The 24,326-nt window shown below is 29.0% G+C and overlaps 2 protein-coding genes across 4 annotated transcripts; both read left to right on the plus strand.

Moving 5' to 3' along the window:
* Window positions 1-6,160: 6,160 nt before the first annotated feature.
* LOC106686790 (kininogen-1) lies at window positions 6,161-9,157 on the plus strand. Its single transcript, XM_014430309.2, has 9 exons — window positions 6,161-6,308; window positions 6,384-6,539; window positions 6,755-6,912; window positions 7,666-7,813; window positions 7,894-7,995; window positions 8,068-8,166; window positions 8,303-8,446; window positions 8,521-8,669; window positions 8,975-9,157. The coding sequence occupies exons 1-8, from the start codon at window positions 6,246-6,248 to the stop codon at window positions 8,665-8,667; spliced, it is 1,017 nt and encodes a 338-aa protein (XP_014285795.1). The 5' UTR covers window positions 6,161-6,245; the 3' UTR covers window positions 8,668-8,669; window positions 8,975-9,157.
* An 11,640-nt stretch (window positions 9,158-20,797) lies between these two features.
* On the plus strand, window positions 20,798-23,591 carry LOC106686791 (uncharacterized). Of its 3 annotated transcripts, none has more exons than XM_014430312.2 (9): window positions 20,798-20,946; window positions 21,019-21,171; window positions 21,393-21,550; window positions 21,870-22,035; window positions 22,121-22,222; window positions 22,295-22,393; window positions 22,529-22,672; window positions 22,747-22,908; window positions 23,411-23,591. In XM_014430312.2, the coding sequence occupies exons 1-8, from the start codon at window positions 20,884-20,886 to the stop codon at window positions 22,891-22,893; spliced, it is 1,032 nt and encodes a 343-aa protein (XP_014285798.1). In that variant the 5' UTR covers window positions 20,798-20,883; the 3' UTR covers window positions 22,894-22,908; window positions 23,411-23,591. The 3 variants fall into 3 exon arrangements, with proteins under 3 accessions (XP_014285798.1, XP_014285797.1, XP_014285799.1); XM_014430311.2 differs by having other exon boundaries at window positions 22,747-22,900; XM_014430313.2 differs by having other exon boundaries at window positions 20,799-20,946; window positions 21,888-22,035; window positions 22,747-22,900.
* The last annotated feature ends 735 nt before the right edge of the window (window positions 23,592-24,326 follow it).

Below are 24,326 nucleotides of genomic sequence, written 5' to 3' on the forward strand. Positions count from 1 at the left end.
TTTTCCCCATATGTGCTACTATTCATTCAAAGCAATGCTATGTAAAACTCTGTTAATCAAAAACAATAAGTAAATCGATTTTGACTTCAGATATGCCAAAACATTAAAAAATGAGTTTGCAAATGTTGATATCTTTGTAAGTAAAAAATATGTATTTACGTGAAAATCCTCATAACTGTGATCAATTATTATTCACAAGATAAGGGGAATTAACCTTGGCTCACCTTCTGAGAAATCGATCGACATGCATGAATCAACGGAATTAATTTATCTTTTGCTTATGCCAAAGATAATAAATTTTAAATAGTGCCAGAGAGGGATAAAGGATTTTTTTATACTTTCTTTAAAAATTGCCTTATCCCGGACTACTTGGTGAGTAACCTAAAGTCTGTGGTAACTCTGAAAGTTTCTCGACCTCCCGCCTCTTTCCCAAAAAATAAAATAAAATAAAAAAATGCAAATTTGCAATTTTAAAAAATTGTTTTACATTCAACTAGCAGTTACCTGACAATATCAATATTACCCTATAAAAAAATGTTCAGAAGATTCTTTCAATAGCCAATGAAATCAGTCAATTCACAGGAAATTATTGAAAACATTAGTAGAAGAGCCCAAGAGACGAATAAAGCAAGTTATTTAACATCAATTTTTGACTGCTTAATTGAAAACTATGTATAATTACTAGTCTAAATTGATGATTCTGCCAAGCATAAGTAGGGGGGATAAAAAATGGCGGCTGTTTCAAAACGTTGAAAATAATTAATTTTTTATTCGGAGCTCTATATCTTTACAACTATCAACAACAATAGAAAATCTAAGAGAGCATCATTTAAAGTAGAGTAAATTTGCTAAAATGTAAGCCCTAATAGAGCTATTTACGTTCAATAGTTCTCGAGATATAGCTTTTTAAAAAGCATCATTTCATAAAAATGTTGTAAGGAACGTACTGAAAGATCAGTAGTTGTGAATTTATTTTGAAAAATCTATATTTCAAAAACCATTTGACGTACAGATGTTTATTAGCACTCAAATTAAAGCTAGTTTAATGGGCTATAAAGTAGTTTTTGACGTTTATTTACGTAGAAGTAGTAGTTTTCATAAAATAAATTGATTTGTAGTTGTTCGAACAAATTTTCATTTGCCAAATTTATATTTATATGTGAATATCATAAAAACACCTACTCCTACGAAGATAAGTGTCATACTTTATAGTAAGTTAAGTTTCCTTTATTTTGAGTGTTGGCAGATATATGTGCGTCTAATGGGTCTAGAGATATATTTTTTCAAAAATCCAACATTTTATACGAAAAACTATAAATTAACATTTTGTGAGTTTATTTTGTCAAATATCATAAAAACTACTACTCCTACAAAGATGAACAGTAGTAACTATTTTATAGTAAATTTAACTAGCTTCAATTTGAGCGCTGGCAGACATCTGTACGTCCAATGGTTTCTGAAATAAAGTATTTCATAAATCAAACTTACTGTCCGAACAACTATAAATGAATCTATTTTAGCTAATATCATGAAAACTACAATTTCTACAAAGGTAAAGGTCATAAACTACTTTATAGTAAATTAAACTAGCTTTAATTTGAGTGCTAATATACATCTGTACGTCACATAGTTCCTGAGAATGTAGATTTCTCAAAATAAATTAGGTAACTACTGATATTTCAGTATATTTTTATGAAATATTGCTTTTTAAAAGGGTATATCTCGAGAACTATTGGCTGTAAATAGGTCTATTAGGGCTAATATTTTAGTAAATTTACTCTTCTTTAAATAATGTTCTTTTAGGTTTTATATTGTTGTTGGTAGTTCTTAAGATACAGAGCTCCGAATGTATTTTTTATTTTATCGCTTTGAAACAGCCGCCATTTTTTATTCTCCCTACCTATACTTGGCAGACTCATCAATTTTGACTTGTAATTATACATAGTTTTCATTAAAGTAATCAAAAATTGGGGTGAAATAACTGCCTTTTTTTCTAACCGGCTCTTGTACTATTTAGTTTACAACCGAAATTCCCACCAGTCACAGCAAATTCAGAAATAAAAATAGCTATAATAAAGGGTTAGGCGGTCTGGGAATCCAACGCTGAACGTAACAACAAACTTATTCTAGAGGTTTCTTAAATTGTTATTTTTTTTTAGGTTGAAATCGACTCTTCATATGTTAATCAATACAATATAGATTTTAAACTATACGTGTATAGTATGAGGAATTCAGTTTGTTTGTTTGTTTTTGTTTAGTGGCGTAAAACATCATGGTTCATTAACGGCATTTACACCGTAGGATATTTTTTAGTAGTGAAACAAAGTTGATATTCGTTTTTAGCACCTCAAGAAACTCTTAAACACGAATTTTTGAAAAAATAAAATTTTTTATTCCAAAATTTTCGCCATTTTTGAAAATCAAAGAAATATAAATAACTTCGATACTACTCGACTAATCTACACCAGAAGTGGTTTATGGATCTATAAAACTGCACTAAAGGGCACAAACCAAGTCTAATTATACGAATTAGAACCGGAGATATAAAATAAAACCTGTGAAGTTTATTTCCCTATTTTAAACCAATATTTCGCCCCTATAAGGGCATCAAATCTATGTTTAGCTGTTGTAGGGCGAAAGAGCATACAATCAACTTCTTAAAGGTTCTATTAACGTAGGAATTGCAGTGGTTTATAAAGTGCAGAGGGTTATAAACCATTATATCAACAATAGTCACAGGAAGAAAAAAAAAATTCTTCCGAATTAATCGAGGTGAAAAAATTCTAATTTGGTACTTCTAAAAGTGGTATTTTTATATGGTGTAGGATACTTTGAGACGGAGCTAAAAAATGAATATGAAATGCTCTTTTAAAAAAAAAAAATTATTGAACTACTTACCACATTACCTACTTTTCATAACTGTTTTTCTACTCGAGTATTCGGATATTTCATTATCTTTATAACCTTCCTATAGTGAAAGGGAACATTTTGAAAAATAACTGCACGTAAAACGGTCCCGTAATTCAAAAATTTATTGTCGAAAAAGATTCGACCATTCCCTTTTATATTATATATATATTTAATTTTGCTTACATTTGTTTAATTTATTTATATATTTTTAATTTTATTATTATTTATATATTTGTTTGTTTGTTTTTGTCTGCCCGATGTTATATTTGTGTCAGTAAACCTTGTGATTTTAAAGACTGAAACATTAATTTTATTGTTTTATCACTATCTTTAAGAGTTTTTGAAATATCCGGGTTTATCCATAAGCTATTGAGCTGTGATGCGAAATATGGGCATTCTTGAAAAATATGGCTAATTGTCAAATTGTTGTTACAATACTGTCCGTTCGGAGGCGTTGTTATGACATAAGATAGGAGTGAGTGAACCTCGTGTGGCCTATTCTCAGCCTGGTCAGTACGAGGACCTTTCTGCGGCAGGAGGTACCCCAGGGCTTGACGTCCTTTTTAATAATTTTTTGTTTACTCCTTGGGCTTTCATTCCACAAAAATTGCCATTTATCTCTGATTTCCTTTGCGATAGGTTTGCTCATTCCTAATGGAGTTAAAATTGCTTTACCCCGTCCCGGAAGCGCGAGTGCTTCTCTTGCAGCTTAATCGGCTAGTTCATTCCCTGCGATTCCTATATGACTTGGAACCCATATAAATGTAACCGATATACCCAGATTTTGGAGAATTCTTAAGTAAAAATGGATGAAGAAAATTTCGGATTTTTGGATACATACAATCTAAACCTTCTAACGAGCGATGATCCCAAACCTATTTCACCTCTCCTAAAAAAAGGAAAACTATTTTGGACCGATATGCGGGAATATCGATATTCTTTATTGATATAATGAACTACTACTTCGAAATAATTAAAAACTACCGATGGGATAAATATCAATATTTTTTCTTCAAAAGTTACACCCTACCCTAGAGGAACTAACCATCTAAAAAGAAATCGGTTAATTGCTAATATATATTTAATGTTATATTGTATCTCTGACAATATTGATCCCATTTCTATATTTATTCATTTTTTTAAAAACTTGGTTGACTGTTTGTCCTGGAGGAACAAATTCTTTGTGGTCAATTCCCCTTCTGTCTAAAAAACAAATCAGCACAGATTTGATTTTCGATTTCCCACTCCACACTCTGCCTTTTGGTCCCAGGATCGTATTAAAAAATCCATGATTTTGATGTGATGATCCATCACCTATGATCATACGGCTAAAGAAATCTTGCTCATTAGCGATTCTGTCAAGAAGATCAAGGCACTTGTTTTTTCAAATGTCTTTCTGAATTGTGAGGTTTTTCGGCACCGTTTTGGCACAGACCTCTCGCATGTGAAAATGTTCAGTCAAAACTTGATGAACGGTAAATCTGTTCAATTTACGATTTCACTCAACACTCTTAATATTAAACGACGGTCTGATCTCACAAGAGTGTTCACACGTTCCATGTTTTCGTAGTTGAATTTAAAGAAACAACATTTCTCCAAATTCCACTTTTCCATTTTTCGTGAAGCACAACCAAAACATAACTTCACTAATAGCAGTCACAAAAATCACGTAGTCAACGGAAGGAGTTGAAACTCGCACTGAGCTATGGCAGGGTACTGATACAGGTGCTACATCAAGGGAAACAGCACAGGATGGTTTTCTACCACACCTCATAGGTACATAAGCAATATTGGAAGACTATATATAGCATATTATAAGAAGATAAAATCAGTATGAGACTACAGAAATATTAATATTATGAAATATATATAAAAACCCATTTTACAAATATGAACAAAACATTTAAAATTAAATTTATTGAAGCTTGTTGAACAGATTCGATACTTAGGACTCCATCTTGACAAGAGACTTACTTGGAATCCACACACAAGACTGAAACGACAAGAAACTGCTCGTAGATTCCGATTGCTACAACACTTACTTGACAAACACTCTAAACTTTCCATTCACTACAAAATATTAGTATACACTACGATAATCAGACCAATTTGGACATATGGAATTGAGCTCTGGGGCTCGTTACAATCCAAAATCCTAAGTAAAATACTTGATGCTCCTTATTACGTCACAAATAAACTCATTCATAAAGACCTTAACATCCCATTCGTAGCAGATTTGACCCAAACCAGATATGCGTCTTTTTATTCCAAACTCCTTAACCATCCTAACCCATTTAATCTTTCATCCTTAACAATCCCTGATAATCCTCCGAGGCGTCTGAAAAGAAGATGGCCACGAGACCTTCTAGTTTAAATTAATTTTTGAAATACCACCAATGGGTGGTTCCTTCCCAAGATTTTCAAGTGTATATGAAACATACTACATATTTACCTATTGTATTATTTTGTACAGTTGTAAATTACAATAAATAAATAATTAAAAAAAAAAATTATTAAAAGTGAAACAGAATGTATATATGGTTAGTTAAATATGTAAATAAAATAATAGCATCAAAGAAATAAATATAATGTTATAAGGTTCTTTTAGAAGATAAAAATAGCCAGAGAATTATGAAAAAAAATCAAAAAGTATAAGGCAAAAGAAGTAAATAACATAATAATTGACAATAATTAGGTTATAAGTAAGAGAAAAGTGGCGCACTGGAAAATTACTCAGCTATAAAAATATATTAGAAAAAATCGGAAATGTTTTTTAGCAACTGAAAATTAAATTAATAAGTAGAAAGATAAATGTAAAATAAACTGAATATTAATAGGAACTAAGATCCAAGAGTAACTAAAAATAGGTGGGATAAACAAAAATTGATCGAATAAGAATCTAACTATATTTCAAAGCAGTGGTTTTCAACCCATTGGTGAACACTAAGCCGGAAATTGAACACATGCGGTTTTTTTCTCTTACTCTAATTATTTGAAGTTGTCATTATTTCTTTTAGTAGGTAAAAATATCCAGAGAGTTATTACAAAAAATCAAATGAGAGAAATAAAAACTATTTAAATAATATATCATATTCTAGTCTATGACTTTTCTATGTTCTTTTTTTTATTAAAATAATTGAACAAAACTGATATCCAATATTTTCCAAAAATATCCCTAGCAACAGCATAAGTGGAAAGCTTATCAGCATTTAATACTTGAGAATACAGTATAAATGCCCAAAGCAAGATCTGCAAATTGTCTCTTACATCGGCAGCAGTTCTCAAGTTTGATTACTGAGAGGTACTAAGTAATCATTCAACCAGAAGCAACCAAAATGGGCCTAAATCATTTCATTGTTTTATTTTTACTGGGTTTTGTTCACTTCTCCATGGGAAAGGTAAATAATGAACTATTTTATGATTAATTTAATTTAAAAATTATATACTTTAATAATTATATACCATTTATGTAGCAATGCTTTGGCTGTTCTAAAAAAATTGACATAAGTGATCCAACAGTTTACGAATACTTGATCAAAAAACTTCATGAACTTAAGGATGTTGTTCCCAGAGGAACGATCAACGATAAGGAACTGGAGTTGCTTCAAGTTAAGAATGCACAGCAAAAGGTAATATTATACAAGTTTAATAAAAGATTTATTTAAATACGTAATTATTATGGAAAACAATTGAAATAAAGCAATTACTAATATCAATAGAGTATTATAAAAAAATGTATATGTTAATGTAGAAAATATATATCTTTCTACCCTGTTGTTACTAACATACTTACATTTAACATAACTTAATTATTATTTAACCAACATATAAAATATTTTTAAAGATTGTTGCTGGAATACAAAACTCTTATGAATTTGAAGCAAAAGGATTGAACACCAGCGAAGTATACAATTGCTTTCTCACAGTGCAAAAACAACCTTGGTTGGGTTCAGAGAAAGTTATGGAATTTATTTGCATTCCTATTTCAAACAGAAACATAAGGTATGTTTAGAAAGACTACAAACACAATTATTTCATTATATATAATCTTTTTATTTTCTTGAGGATGGTTTTTATTGTTTAAATAAAATAATTTGTATCCAAGTTAAGTCTAAAAACACTCTTTTATTATTTCTCTAAAAGTTCAACGTTTCGAACACTTCGGCCATCCTCAAGGACAATCTTAAATTTAAATTTACACCTCACATCCAATAATTTAATAAATTTTTGCAGGCTAATCTGCCCAGGTCATTAATTTCATTCAAATTACACTATTTTATTACTTTTACATTAAATTTTAAAAATTTTAATTACAGATTAACATAACACTATTATCATGAGATAATAAGAAAGTGATAATAGTATTAAGTTAACCTATAATCACTGGATGTGAATTATTTAATTTAAACAATAATAAGTTCAGATAAATATTTCGGTAAGTCTTTTAAAAAAAAACACTAAAAATTATTTAAATTTTAAAAACAAAAAGCATAGAAAGACTAATTTTTTAATCAATAAATGCAACTCTATAAAAATGTTTAGCCTTGATTTTTTTGTAATGAAAACCCGACTAAGATTTAGACTAACTTAGTTTTATATTACAAATGAATGAATTAGAATTGAAAATCATATGTAGATGGCCATTAAATTCAAAGTATCCCAAAAGATTTTCCATAATGTCTATAATTTTCAAAGAACAAAGAAGTCTTTAGAATTTAAAAATATATGTTCTAATAGTTGGATTAAATGCATTAGGCTATCTCCTGGAGCAGTTGTTGATATTGACGTACATAACAACACAGAACTTGAAGAACTGAAATCGTTTATCGGTCAAGAAATAGGTAAAGCTCTGCATTCAGAACAGTTGATGACTGTTGTTCAGTACTTGAAAGCCACGATGCAGGTATATATTTTATAACAGGAATTTTCTTATTAATTTACATATTTTTGAGTATTTAAATAAAAATGAATTATTTAATTTAGGAGGTAGAAGGAACGATAATTAAAACATCAGTTGAAGTAGCAACAACAAATTGTCAAATAAATGCTGATCTAGCTGATACTGATTGCCAGCGTAAATTACAGGTATCATTTTTTACATATATTTTAATAATTAATACAATTGGCTCAACTTGTTTTACCACAATGTACTTTCAGGGGCATCAAGTTTGTGATGTCCAAGTGTGGTTGAAACCTTGGATGAAGTTTAAGGAAGTAACTGGAGTTCAGTGTCAACCTTTGCAGCCATTGCTTGGGGTAATTTTTCTTTTTAACCTTAATTTTTTAATTATTATTAACATTTAACCATTGTTTCAAAATTTGTGACAAAAATATTAATCTAAAATTTAAATAAGTATAGAAGAGCATAAATATTTTCCTCTTTGACTCATAGGCGTGCGCTGGCTGCCCTAAGGAAATGGATCCAAATAGTCCTTTCATCAAACAATCTTTAGAAAAAACATTAGATAAACACAATAAAGAATCTCAAACTAGTAAAAAACTAACTTTAGTCAAAATCAACAAAGCTACATCGCAGGTATGTGTAACATTGTTTTTAATTTCTTTCATCATCTTTGTAACCTATAACCAAATTAATCATAATTCTTTCAGGTCATAAAAGGCTTTAGACTTACAATATATTTCGATGTAAAAGATGTAAATTCTAACAACCATTCCTGTAAAGCAGTCATTATCTTACCAGCATCGAGTTCAGAAGAGCAAACCATTGAGGATTTTAAGTGCACTCCGACAAACTGACGGTAATAATTATAACAGAATTTTCGAGTGTGCTTTATTGGTAATATATTTGAGGGGTAGAAAGATGAGAGGCACAATTATTGGTGACATTGTGACTTCTCACCCACTCATTAGATTTTTAGTATTTGGAAAAAACTTTATTAATTGATGTTATTATAAAATATTTTATTGAACTGATTTATGATCATGAGTTAAATTTTTTAGTCCAATATGTACTAATTTAAAATGCTAACCCATAAAATGTTAATTCTTATACTTGTTAATATTTTTTTAGATATTAAAACAAACAATTTTTTTTTCTTTTTAGTGAACTTCAAATAAATTTGCTGCATGAGATGCAAGGGATATTCAAGGCCCTAACAATGTACCTTAGTTTAAGAAAGACTGACATTTTATAATCTTTTCAAATTTATTATTATGTATAATTATAATTATATAATTATTATGTATATATTTTTTACCTTCAATAAATTGCCTTTGATCTTCTCAATCGAAGCCTTTTTTTCACTATCATACCCTTTTTTCCACTAACATGGAATCCATAGGCAAATCCTATAAGTCAATAAACAAAAAGATAAATACTTCCTTTAATATAAAGTAATAAAATTAACATAGCAAAATAACTTTAAGTGCTTTAAAAAAATATATTATTATCTTGGGTACAAAGGATAGATATACATGCAGCAAGACGTTGAATGGTCAACTGACCAACCGAAAAAAATGGATACATACTACATCTTTACTAAAACAATATAACACTAGAAATAAAATAATCTTTAAATTAAATAAGAAAGAAGTATGTCAATTTTGCTGTATTTTATGTCAAAATTGCAGTTAATCTTGACAACTCTAATTGATATAATATGATTTATTTATAATAGCCTAATATGGCAGAATTCTAATAATGGCCGCCGAATATGTTTAGGTTTAATGCCAATAACTCCTGAAGTATAATAATAAGCTGAAACATCATATAAACCACTATATAGTGGATTTATAGCACTTTAATTAATATAGTTATTTATATTCTATGATTGCCAAGATGTAGTTTTACAATATTATTGTTCTAAATAACAATAAATGATCCTTTTAATGACTTTATTTTTGCAAATTTCATGAAAACTACTATTCTTATCAAAATGATCAACTAATTTATTAGTGCATTAAACAAACTTTAAATTGAGCTTTAATATAACTCTTTACGTTTAATATTTTCCGAGATATAGTTTTTCAAACTCCAATTTTTTTTTTCCAAACAGCAACAAATCAAAAGTTTGTGAATTTATTTAATTAAATATCATAAAAACTACAACTCTTACAGAAATGATACTCAGTATTTTTTTAATATTGCTTGATTTAACTATCTTAAGTCTCCTCTTTCTGTTTTAAGTAAAGGTTTCAAAAGTGGTATAAGTCTGTCCTTAATTCAAGGATTTAGTTGTCCAATTTTTTCCAATTTCAGGCACTCTGTAAATATTGCTCGATTAAATTATCTTAAAGTCTCCTCTTCCCATTTTTAGCAAATATTTCAAAAGTAATATAGGCCCGTTGCTGCTTGGGGGTCTTAGTGGGGCGGGTCCGACTGGGTGGAATTGCCTTTATTTTTATAGGTTGTTGTTTTTTTCGTACCCTCCTATGCAATAAAATATTGATTGAAACATACAAATATAGAAACATAAACAATAAGTGCTCAAGCCTTCTCTTTCCCTGAGGCATTCTAAGGTGACTTGGTGTACGTCCATTGTGTGGCTCCTGCGACTCTCTGCACACAGTGGACGTACAAAACACTTGAGTTTTTTTTCTTTTTCATCCTCCTTTTATTTATTTATAAAATATAAATGTAAATACAGTGATTTATAAATTGATTTCCTATCACTATATACATATACATATATTTCTTATATTATATATTGTAAATTATATAAAGAAAAGGAGGGTGGAAAACAAACCTCTTATGCATGTATCAAAGGCACAGTAACAGTAAACACTAGGATTTTTTTTTTTGACCCATCTAAAATAGAAAAACATTTACAGGATTTTTGGATGAATTTAGCATTAAAATGAATTTAGTATTTAAAAAAAAATACTATGCAAGAATTTAGTATTTAAAACAAAGATTGGATTGAAGGAAGGGTTAGGCAAGTTTGTGCTTAGACAACTCTCTGGACTACTAAACCTCATCAAGAGATGCTATGTGTCAGATGTTGGCTTTTAGTGGATCATAAGATTCTATTGTAATCTTTATTAAATCAAATAATACATTTATAAATATTATAATATATAACATGGTTATTAATTTCTACAATCAAAGACAAGAAATAATACATATATCAACATATGGTGTCTGAGTGATGATCGTAATTTACGTCTTAACTGGTAGATCGCATCATGTTGGCTCTAACAGCCAAGCGGTAGCTCCATTGGTGACCAACAGACAACGAAGTTCCCGATGGGGTAGAAATTACGAGTGAAATAAAGGATTGAGAATTAATTTAACAGGTGGTTAGTTAGGATGCTAGACATGACGAAGAGAGTATAGGAAAAAATCAGTAATTTACACTTTGATTATGGCAACATAATGGAAGTAAATAAGGACTTAATAAATAAATATACTTACAGTAAAAAAATACAAATATAACCTAATTGAAACAAAGAAGAAATTAAATAAGATAAAGAAAGAATAAATTAAGTAAGACAAAGAAAGAATAAATATGCGTGAAAAGATAATAAGACAGAGCGTTAGATTTTATGTCCCATAGTCGATTTGTTATACATTCCTCCCTCCTCTCAAATTACTAATGGAAAAAAATACAGCTAATTTTAAAATAAACCCTTAAGTACCAACACTCATGTAATCAATTATTATTCAATAGATAAGGAAGGAATTAACCTTGGCTCATGTCGAATCAGCTCGAGAAATCAATCCATGAAAATAATTCAATTAAATTAATTAATTATCTTGTTTTTGTTAACGACAATTGATTTTAAATAGTTCAAGATATAGTACAAGAGCCCAAGAGGAGATAAAAAGCAGTTATTTCACCCCAATTTTCACTTAATATAAAGAAAACAAAGTATAATTATTGGTCAAAATTAATGAGTCTGCTGAATATAGGTAGGGGAAATGAAAAATACCGGATGTTTCAAAACGTTGAAAAAAAAATTACTTTTTCATTCGGAACTCTATAAAATTCTGTATCTTTAAAATTAACAACAACACTAGAAAACCTAACAGAACAACTTTCTAAGTAGAGTTAATTTGCAAAAATATGAGCCCTATTAGAGCGATTTAAGTTCAATAGTTTGCGAGAAATAGCTTTTTAAAAACTAACATTTCATTAAAAATCCACTCAGAAATCAGAAGTTGATGAATTTATTTTGAGAAATCTATATTTCAAAAAACGCTCGACGTACAGATGTCCATTAGCACTCAAATTCAAGCTAGTTTAATGGGCTATAAAGTACTTTATAACGTTTATCTTCGTAGGAGTAGTAGTTTTCATGTTATTTGCTAAAATAAATTTATTTATGGTTGTTCGGACAAAAGTTATATTCATATGCCTTTGTAGGAGTAGTAGTTTTTATGATATTTGACAAAATAAACTCACAAAATGTTAGTTTCTAGTTGTTCCTATAAAATGCCGGAGTTTTTAAAAAATGTATCTCTAGATTCATAAAACGCACATATGTCTGCCAATACTCAAAATAAAGGAAATTTAACTTACTATAAAGTAGTTTATGACACTTATCTTCGTAGGGGTAGTGGTTTTTATTCACATATGAATATAAATTTGTCCGAACAACTATAAATCAATTTATTTTAGCAAATTTCATGTAAACTATTACTCCTACCAAGATAAACACCATAAACTACTTTATAGCTCATTAAACTAGCTTTAATTTTAGTGCCGGCAGACATCTGTACGTCTCATGGTTCCTGAGATATAGATTTCTCAAATTAAATTCACCAACTACTGTTGCTTTCTAAAAAGTCATATCTCAGGAACTATTGAGCATAAATACCTCTATTATTGTTCATATTTGAGCAAATGTACTCTACCTTAAATGATGTCCTTTTTAGGTTTTCCGGTTTAAAGATCTATATCTTTAAAATTATCTAAAAAACCAGGTCAATCTATCTACAAAAACAGGTCCGAATGAAAAATTAATTTATTTTAAGGTTTTGAAACATATTTTTATTTCCCTACCTATACTTGGCAAACTCATCAATTTAGATTAGTTATTATAAATAATTTTCATTAAAATAATAAAAAATTGGGGTGAAATAACTGCCTTCTTTTCTCCCCGGCTCTTGCACTAATGGGGATCATCGATTTGTTATCGACTTTCTTTAAAATTGGTGGCATGATCCCAGCCCACTCTACGAGTATCCCAGTCTGAAGTAACCCTGATAGTCCCTTCTTCATCCCCTCTCCCCCAGCTACCCACGCAAAAAAAAAAAGAAATATAATAAGAATAGAAAAATTTATAATTTTAAAAGATTAGAATCCAATTCAGCACGAATTAAGTTACAATGTTCAACAATAATTAAAGTAATAATCAAAAATTAATAAATTAATACCAATATTAAAAAAAAAAATTAAAAATGTCTGAATATTCTTTCAATGATCTATAAAAGTAAGACTGGTTTCAGACTCATGAATTTTGACTAGCAACTGTAAATAGATTTCACTAAAGTAGTAAATAATTAGACAAAAATAATAACTAATTAGACAATAACACAATGAATAATTAGCCAAAAAATCCCAGTTTACGTTAATATCTTTGCAACATGTCCATTTCAAAATGAAACCATAGTTTTTTTTTTCGGATGTGCTACTACTCAAACAAAGCAGCGACATGCAAAACTATATATATCAAAAATAATATGTAAATATATATAAATTAAAATTGGTTTGGACTGACCTCAGATATGTCAAAACATAAAAAAGTGAGTTTGTAAATGTTGGTGTCTTTGTTAATAAAATGTATTAGTACAAGAGCCGGGAAGAAAAAAAGGCAGTTATCTCACCCCAATTTTTGATTAATTTAATGAAAACTAGGTATAATTACTAGTCAAAATTGGTGAGTATACCAAGTATAGGTACGGGAGAATAAAAAATGGCGGCTGTTTCAAAACCTTAATTTTTCATTCGGAGCTCTATATTTTAAAAACTACCAACAACACTAAAAATCTAAGAGAACATTATTTAAAGAAGAGTAAATTTGCTTAAATATTAGCCTTAAAAGAGCTCCTTACGTCCAATTACGTCCTCGAGATATAGCTAAAAAGCAAAATTTCCTAAAAATCTACTGAAAGATTAGTAGTTAGTTAATTTATTTTGAGAAATCTATATCTCAGGAATTATGTGAAGTAGAGATGTCTATTAACACTCAAATCAAAGCTAGCTGAATGGACTATAAAGAAGTGTATATGACATTTACCTTCGTAGGAATAGTAGTTTTCATGATATTTGCTCAAATAATTTGATTTATAGTTGTTCCGACAATAAATTTTATTTATGAAAAACTTCATTTCACAAACCATTGGACGTACAGATGTCTGCCAGTGCTCAAATTTACGATTTTAATTTTTAAATTTACGACAAAATAGTTAATAACGTTTATCTTTGTAGGAGTAGTAGTTTTTATGATATTTGACAAAATAAACTCACAAAATGTTAATTTCTAGTTGTTCCTATAAAATGTTGGAGTTTTGATAAAATATATCTCTAGATTCATAAAACGCACATATGTCTGCCAATACTCAAAATAAAGGAAATTAAACTTACTATAAAGTAGTTTATGACACTTATCTTCGTAATTTTTATGATATTCACATATGAATATAAATTTGTCCGAACTATAAATCAATTTATTTTAGCAAATTTCATGTAAACTATTACTCCTACGAAGATAAACAACATAAACTACTTTATAGCTCATTAAACTAGCTTTAATTTGAGTGCTAATAGACATCTGTACGTCAAATGGTTTTTGAGATATAAATTTTTCAAAATAAATTCACTAACTACTGATCTTTCAGTACGTCCTATATAACATTTTTATGAAATGTTGCTTTTTAAAAAGCTATATCTCGAAAACTATTTAACGTAAATATCTCTATTAGGGCTCATATTTTAGCAAATTTACTCTTATTTAAATGACGTTCTCTTAGGTTTTCTTGTGTTGTTCCTACTTTTTAAGGTATAGAGCTCCGAATAAAAAATTAGTTTTTTTTATCGCTTTGAAACAGCCGTTGTTTATTCCCCCTAGCTATACTTGGAAGACTCATCAGTTTTGACTAGTAATTATACATAGTTTTCATTAAAATAATCAAAAATTGGGGAGAGATAACTGCATTTTTCCTCCTCTTGGGCTCTTGTACTGTATGTATTTACATGAAAATCCTCAAAAGTGTGATCAATTATTATTCACTAGATAATAAAGGGAAATTAACCTTGGTTCACCTTCTGAGAAATCGATCAATATGGATGAATCAACAAAATTAATTTATCTCATGTTTATCCCAAAGACAATCAATTTTAAAAAGTACGAGATAGGGATAAACGATTTTTTATACTTTCTTCAAAAATTGATGGCATGATCCCGGACCACTCTACGAGTAACCCAAATTCTATGCTAACCCTAATAGTTCCATGAACTACCCCCTTCCTCCCCCAAAATTTAATAAAATAAAATAAAAAATTAGGAATTTTAAAAATATTAAGGTTCAATTCAGCCCATATTCGGTTCCAATGGTTTACGTTTAAGTAACTGTTACTTCACTTGATTTAATATCAATACTACAAAAAAAAATTTTTAACTTTCTGAAGATTCCTTTAATAATTTATGAAACCTGTCTTAAATGATACCAAAAACATCAATTCGCAAAAAAAAAATTGAAACCATATTTTACGACCGATTGCCTCTAATGATGAACTTATATTTACTAGACCTATTCAATATTATTTAAAATAAAAATTGTCTTTTTAATCACACTGGCTAATTGAGATCTACTGTAATATAACTGAGGCTAAGTTAATTAAACTTTAAGATATCTTATATATATTTTTTAATCCTTTAATTTGAATTATAAAAACTCTGTATCTGGAATAATATTTATATAAATCAAACGAATTTTTTAATTAACTTATTTAATGCTCATTATCTTGTAGTCCAATAATAACAACAGAGCCAAACAAAAAAAATTTGAAACCATACTTTACAACCGATTGCTTCTAACGATTGTTATATTTATTAGATCAGTTCAATATAATTTAAAATAAAAATCGTCTTTATTTATAATCTTAATATTTTCTTGAGACTGGTAATTCTTTAATAAATAACTCAAATACTATCCAATTATAGTCTCAAAACTTTATTTCTTTTATTCGTCCAACGTTTCGGCCAATCCGGCCATCTTCAGGGACATCTACTACAAAAAGTTTCTATTATATGTATGATCCTACAAACAATTTAAATACTTAACATTATTATTTATAATTTACCTTACCTCAATACCACTTTGCAAACATATAATTTAAAACACTCTAAAACTTCATTCAGGCTATTCTGCCCAGGTCAAAACATTTATATCTATGAAAACATTAAAAACATTAGGTAAAATTATTTTTTGTTAATAAGTATATCCCACATATGTTTAATTACCTAATTAGTTAATTATCCATTAAAAACACAGTCAAAAATTATTTCTCTGCAAACACTATCAATAAACATTTATCAAACCATGCTTGTAACCTTCCTCTACTCAGTTCAAGCATTTAAAAAATTATAAAAATTGTCTTTTTAGTCACACTGGCTAATTGAGATCTACTGTAATATAACTGAGGCTAAGTTAATTAAACTTTAAGATATCTTATATATCTTTTACTATTATATTTTTTAATCCTTTAATTTGAATTATAAAAACTCTGTATCTGGAATAATATTTATATAAATCAAACGAAATTTTTAATTAACTTATTTAATGCTCATTATCTTGTAGTCCAATAATAACAACAGAGCCAAACAAAAAAAATTTGAAACCATACTTTACAACCGATTGCTTCTAACGATTATTATATTTATTAGATGAGTTCAATATAATATAAAATAAAAATTGACGTTACTGTCTAATATATATTTTAAATTATTTTTGTTAATCCTTTAATTTGTATTATAAAAACTCTATATCTGGAATAATATTTACATAAATCAAACGAAATTTCCTAATTAACTTATTTAGTGCTCATTTATTTATTTCTTATAGTCCTTCTTCTACTTCTCCTCTTCCTCCTTAGTGCCTTTCAGCGTGTAGGGCCCTGTTTCATTCTATTCATATACATACTAATCCTTTAGTTTGTATTTCGTACAATTTCACTGACTTATACAATTCTGCCAGATATTTTTTTACTTTTAAACTCATGTAATTTCTCTAATAGTCGTCCTTATCATAAAAAAACGAAAAAAATGTATTAGTGTTTGTACTTTATGGTGTGTGTACTTGTATTTATGGACAAGTACTATTGGCTTTCATTATGAAACAGCCTCTCGATCCCGAGCAAGCACCCTCATGGCATCCCGGCTTTTCCCTCTTCTCTCTCCCATTCTGGAGAGAGTAGTCCTTCCATTGTATTCTGAGTCTCCCTCTTGGGCATTTTCCTGTTGGCCAGACCTCAGAATATTTTTTTGGGTCCCTGTCTTCACCAATAACCACTAAACAAGAACCTATGGACTAATTAATTTTTTTAACTTCACAAACAAAAATAAATCCTAAATAAAGATACTGGATCTTTTTATTTAATTATAATGAGCCAACTTTTTAGACAAGTCTTAAACGATTGACTTTGTTGAGGTGCATAACTTGACTTTTGGAAGAACAGTCTTCTTTAATTTGATAAGACTTTCTTATTGAAGGTTAAATAACCTTAATAACCTAATAATAAAATACTTTTAAAAATATCATCCAAAATTGAAGTATAAGAACAAACAAATACAAATAAATGTTAAAATTTTCTTAATTATTCGTTCAATATCGATTTGTTCCTTTTTACTTTCACTAACATATGTATGGAATACATAGTAAGGGTAAGTATTCCGATCGTGAAAAATTTTAAATTCGAGATTTCGACGGCTAAACATGTTTTGAGTTCCCCAGAATCCGCAAAACATAGTCTCGTAAAATGGTCTGTGAACTGCATAGCTCAAAAACAAAAATTCGCACAAAACTGAAATTACATATTTTTAAGGCAGATTGTGACTGTGATCCGAGAGGTATTTTTTCGCAAAAATCGATCGATCAGAAGTGTCACTTTATAGAATCGATTTTTCACATTATTTCGATTTTTTCGAAAAAGACTAACGCTATTGCTAAAACTCGCCATGTTAATTAAGAATTAAATGGTATTTAATATCAGCTAGGTCTTATTCTCATTGAAATGGTCGGGCAAGGCTTAAACGACAATTTAAAAAAAAAAATCTTCTAAACTAATTTTAATTTTGTTTATTTTAATAATAAAATTATGAAATATAAATATAAAAATCGAGGTTACAAATATGAACAAAATGAAAAAAAAAATATTTAAATTAAAGTTTTAGAGTGCTGCCAATGGGTAGTCTCTCTACACGCCTGTAACACCCCAATTTAACGAGATTTTACAAAATGTATTATAATGTACAGTTGTAAATAGCAATAAATAAATATTTAAAAAAAAAATTAAAGTTATAAAAGTAGCAAGAAATGGAACATATATGCGATTAATTAAATATATAAATAAAGATAAATGTAAACTAAACTAAATATTAATAGGAACTAATTAATATTATGTAATAGTTGTTTTCTTATTTGGTTAAAATTAAGATTTTGGTATCTAATAAAATTTTTAGAATTAAAATTCAAATTCTTGAAGCTTATTAAAACGCCTCTATCCAATCCTTGACTCATATCATGTTATTCCTGACCACCGGTATGTACTGCACGGGAGTCTTCCTCGATGTTGAACAAGCTTTTGATCGATTCTGGCATCCAGGTCTGCTCTATAAACTTCGTCAATTCCTACCCCCAACATATTTCCTTATATCCTACCTCACTGATAGAACCTTTAAAGTAAATCATAACCTAGCCTACTCATCTCTCTTTTCTCAGTCTGCCGGTGTTCCTCAAGGTAGTATCTTAGGTCCCATTCTTTATACGGTTTATACAGCTGACATCCCAATCCACCCTAACAAAGTCCTAACAACATACGCTGATGACATATGTATACTGTCTGTAAACAACCCAACTAATGCATCACAAACACTACAGACACACATAACATCTATTGAAGAATGGTGTCAAAACTGGAGAATCAAAATAAATCCTGACAAATCCCATCAGAACACCTTTACTCTCCATCATAAACATCTACCCTCCTGTCCTACAGTATCCTTTCTAAATACTCCATTAACGCCTGTTGAACAGATTCGATACTTAGGACTCCATTTTGACAAGAGACTTACTTGGAATCCACACACAAGACTGAAACGACAAGAAACTCTTCGTAGATTCCGATTGCTACAACACTTACTTGACAAACGCTCAAAACTTCCCACTCACTACAAAAAATTAGTATACACTACGATAATCAGATCAATTTGGACATATGGAATTGAGCTCTGGGGCTCCAACAAACCATCAAATTCCTCCCGCATCCAATCCAAAATCCTACGTAAAATCCTTGATGCTCCATATTACGTTACAAAAAAACTCATTCACAAAGACATTAACATCCCAGTCGTTGCAGAATTGTCCCAAAACAGATATGCGTCTTTTCATTCCAAACTCCTTAACCATCCTAACCCATTAATTATTAATTATTAATCTTCCATCCTTAACAATCACTGATAATCCTCCGAGGCGTCTAAAAAGAAGATGGCCACGCGGCTTTCTGATTTAAATTAATGGTTGAAGTACCACTGATGGGTGGTTCCTTCCTAAGATTTTCAAGTGTATATAAAACATACAACATATTTACTTATTGTATTATTTTGTACAGTTGTAAATTACATTAAATAAATAAAAAATTATTGAAGTAATTCTTAGTATTGAAAAAAAACATAATATCAAAAATTTACGTTCATCAAACACATATATGCCAATGATTAAAATTTGGATTGAATTCCATCTTTTATAACATTATAATTTGTATTACGAATGTGAAGATATTTATTGTTATATCTTCCGTTTTACGTCTAACCATAAGCTTTAACAGTATATTAAAAACTAATTTTTATTGTTTCCTTTGATTTATTATTAATAGGTAGGAAATGTGACTCGAAGCAATCCATCAGGACGCCTCTAAACAACAATGAACGCCAGAATAGTAGGCAAGAGACCACATGGGAGGCCCAAAATCAGCAAGACAGAATCAGCAATGAAGTGAGAGAGCTGCATGCAGCAAACTGGAAAGCAGTAGCCCAAGATGGACAGGCATGGAGATGGATAGACATGAACATGAGAATGAATATTCATAATTATATGTACTTATTCTATCTCTTTATATATTGAAGCCCAATCTTTCATTATTTCAGGTTACTTAAGAGGGAATAATCATTATTCATATCAAATGAAAAGTGTATATGTATGTATATACATGGGAGTGGGTAGCTCTGTGGTAAAGCACCACTAACTCCAAGGACCAAGATTCAAATCAGGCTGTGGCAGATAATTTCCTGTTTCACTGTAGCCGTCAGTAAGCCCTCCGGAATCTAGCCATAGTGGGCACCTTTAATTTTATAAAAAAAAAACTGGCACTCGAGAATGATTCTGGCCAAATCATCTCCTTGCAACGTTGCAACAAAAGTTGGTCTAATAACTGTACATCCCCACAAAGTGCTACACCCCTTACTATTCATGGGTTGTAGCAGTACAGATGGCAGAAATAAAAACTAATTAAATAATATATCATATTCTAGTTGACTATTAAAGATTTTTCTATGTTATTGTTTTATTAAAATAATTGAATGAAACTAATATCCAATATTTTCCAAAAATATATAGAAAAGAAGATAATCCCCTAGCGACAGCATAAGTGGAAAGCTTATCAGCATTAAATACTTGAGAATACAGTATAAATGCCCAATGTGAGATCTGCAAATTGTCTCTTACATCGGCAGCAGTTCTCAAGTTTGATTACTGAGAGGTACTAAGTAATCATTCAGCCAGAAGCAACCAAAATGGGCCTAAATCATTTCTTTGTTTTATTTTTACTAGGATTTATTCACTTCTCTATAGGAAAGGTAAATAATGAATTTTACAATGTATTTAATTTAAAAATTATATACTTTAACAATTATATACCATTTTTGTAGCAATGCATTGGCTGTTCTAAAAAGATTTACATAAATCCAACAGTTTACAAATACTTAATCAAAAAACTTCATGAACTCAAGAATGTTATTCCCAGAGGAACGATCAACAACGAGGAACTGGAGTTGCTTCAAATTAAGAATGCACAGCAAAAGGTAATATTACATTAATATTATACAACTTTAATACAATATTTATTTAAATAGGTAATTATTATGGAAATCAATTGAAATGAAGCAATTACTAATATCTATAGAATATTATAAAAAATGTATATGTTAATGTAGAAAATAGATATCTTTCTATTCTGTTGTTATTAACAAATATTTAACATTACTTAATTATTATCTAACCAACATAAAAAATATTTTTAAAGATTGTTGCTGGAATACAAAACTCTTATGAATTTGAAGCAAAAGGATTGAACACCAGTGAAATATACAACTGCAATCTCACTGTGCAAAAACAACCTTGGTCGGGTTTAGAGAAAGTTACGGAATTCTCTTGTATTCCTATTTCAAACAGAAACATAAGGTATGTTAGGAAAGAACGTGAACATAATCAGTTCAGTAAAATATTTCTGTAAGTCTTTTCAGAAAACAATAAAAAAAAATAAAAAACACTAAATATCATTTAAATAGTAAAAACAAAAAGCATAGACGGATTCAATTTTTAATCAATAAATACAACTCTATAAAAAAATTTCAAGCTTGATTTTATTTAATGAAAACCAAACTAAGATTTAGATTAACCCAGTTTTAGATTATGAATGAATCAATTAGAATAGATTTTGGGAAAAATCTGTAATTTTTATTTCTCACTCTTTATAACTTAAAAATATATGTTCTAATAGTTGGATTAAACACATTAGGCTATCTCCTGGAGCAATTGTTGATATTGACGTACATAACAACACAGAACTTGAAGAACTGAAATCGTTTATTGGTCAAGAAATAGGAAAAGCTCTACATTCAGAACAGTTGATGACTGTTGTTCAGTACTTGAAAGCCACAATGCAGGTATATATTTATATAACAGGAATTTTCGTATTGATTTACATATTTTTGATAATTTAAATAAAACAAAATGAATTATTTAATTTAGGAGGTAGAAGGAACGGTAATCAAAACATCAGTTGAAGTAGCAACAACAAATTGTCAAATAAATACTGATCCAGCTGATAATGATTGCCAGCGTAAATTACAGGTATCATTTTTTACATTTATTTTTATAATTAATATAATTGGCTAAACTTGTTTTATCACAAAGTAATTTTAGGGGCATCAAGTTTGTGATGTCCAAGTGTGGTTGAAACCTTGGATGAACTTTAAGGAAGTAACAGGAGTTCAGTGTCAACCTTTGCAGGCATTGCTTGGGGTAATTTTCTTTTTGACCTTAATTTTTTAATTATTATTAACATTTAACAATTGTATCAAAATTTGTGACAGAAATATCAATCTAAAATTTAAATAAATAAAGAAGAATATAAAAATTTTTCACTTTGATACATAGGTGTGCGCTGGTTGCCCTAAGGAAATGGATCCAAATAGTCCTTTCATCAAACAATCTTTAGAAAAAACATTAGATAAACACAATAAAGAATCTCAAACTAGTAAAAAACGAACTTTAGTCAAAATCAACAAAGCTACATCGCAGGTATGTGTAACATTGTTTTTAATTTCTTTCATCATCTTTGTAACCTATAACCAAATCAATCATAATTCTTTCAGGTCATAAAAGGCTTTAGACTTACAATATATTTCGATGCAAAAGATGTAAATTCTAACAACCATTCCTGCAAAGCAGTCATTATCTTACCAGCATCGAGTTCAGAAGAGCAAAGCATTGAGGATTTTAATTGCACTCCGACTAACTGAAGGCCAGGTAATATGGTAATAATTATAACAGAATTTTTAACTGTACTTTATTATTAATACATTTTCAAGAATGAAAAAGGAGGGTGTTAAATTAAAAATTTAGTGAATAAATTTTTTGTTATCTACAAGTGTCAGAACTAAATTTACAGTAAAATTGTGAAATTATCTAATCATTAATGATAATATACAATTTTGTTAGAAGTAAACCATAAATTTTGGATCTTTTACAGGTAGATAGAAAAAAAAACTTTATTAGCTGAATTGTTATTGTATGCCTTGACTTCTCACACACTCATTTGTATTTTTTTAGAATTAGGAAATCACTTAATTAATTAACATTGTAATAATATATTTTTATTTAACTAATTAATGACCTTGAGTTCAATTTTGTTATTCAAATAAATTAAAATTCAAACGCTCATCTATAAATTAATGAAGATTTGCAATTTAGTTTATCATTATACTTTTCTTAAATTGTTTTGAATATTAAAATAAAACATTTATTTATTTTTTTTAGTACACTTTGAATAAAATTGCTGCATGAGACGCAAGGGATCTTCAAGGCCCCAACAATGTACCTTAGTTTGGGAAAGACTGACATTTTATTTTATAATCTTTGATAATTAGTCATTATATGTAATTATTATGTATATATTGATATTGTTTAGCGTCAATAAATTGCCTTTGATTATCTCAAATGAATTATTTTTGAACTATCACACCTTTTTTTCCACTAACATTGAATCCAAAGCCAAATGTTATCTATCAGTCAATAAACTTATTTTGCATTGAATATTTTATAGTCTATTATAAATAGTACATCTTTACTAAAGTAATATAGTCCATGAAATAAAATAAAAAGTATAACTACACTCTTGGATAAAAAATTGATTGATATAATTTGATTTATTTCTGTTCATAGTATTATTTCATATTTTATCTCTAATATGAATAGCAATATTATATTTTTCAGTACAGTTGTAGCGGCAGTAGGGGTTCAAAAATGAACCAAAATTGTCGGCCAGTATTAAATAAATGAAAAAAATATTGCTAATAAATATTGTTTTATTTAAAGGCTAGTTGTAAAAAAAAAAAATCAAATACCAGCATGAAAAAACAAAACAAAATGGATATATCTCCAATTTATACTAAAAATTAAAATTATATTAAAACTTTGGTAGAAAATAGTTAACTCTATGAAATAGATTGTAGCAAGACAGTCTGGGTGGCGGTTAATAAAGGTATCAAAATAGTAAAAGAAAACTATTCATTGTTAACCAACATTTTGCCCCACTTTGCAGGGCTTCATCAGGGCTAAATTATTTTATTTGTATCAATATTTTTGTAACAAAATGTTTGTATCTTGTTTTTTCATTTAACACAACAAAGTGGGGCAAAACGTTAGTTAACAATAAATAGTTTTCTTTTACTAT

The sequence above is a fragment of the Halyomorpha halys genome, unplaced genomic scaffold (genome assembly GCF_000696795.3).
Source record: "Halyomorpha halys isolate HHAL.00 unplaced genomic scaffold, Hhal_1.1 Scaffold876.1, whole genome shotgun sequence".
NCBI classification, from domain to species: Eukaryota; Metazoa; Arthropoda; class Insecta; order Hemiptera; family Pentatomidae; genus Halyomorpha; species Halyomorpha halys.

Coding starts and splice junctions, on each gene's coding strand:
- LOC106686790 (XM_014430309.2), top strand. CDS start 6,246: ATGGGCCTAAATCATTTCATTGTTTTATTTTTACTGGGTTTTGTTCAC. Junction 6,309..6,383: donor TTCACTTCTCCATGGGAAAG/GTAAATAATGAA, acceptor CCATTTATGTAG/CAATGCTTTGGCTGTTCTAA. Junction 6,540..6,754: donor TTAAGAATGCACAGCAAAAG/GTAATATTATAC, acceptor ATATTTTTAAAG/ATTGTTGCTGGAATACAAAA.
- LOC106686791 (XM_014430312.2), top strand. CDS start 20,884: ATGGGCCTAAATCATTTCTTTGTTTTATTTTTACTAGGATTTATTCAC. Junction 21,551..21,869: donor ATTTCAAACAGAAACATAAG/GTATGTTAGGAA, acceptor ATGTTCTAATAG/TTGGATTAAACACATTAGGC. Junction 22,036..22,120: donor ACTTGAAAGCCACAATGCAG/GTATATATTTAT, acceptor TATTTAATTTAG/GAGGTAGAAGGAACGGTAAT.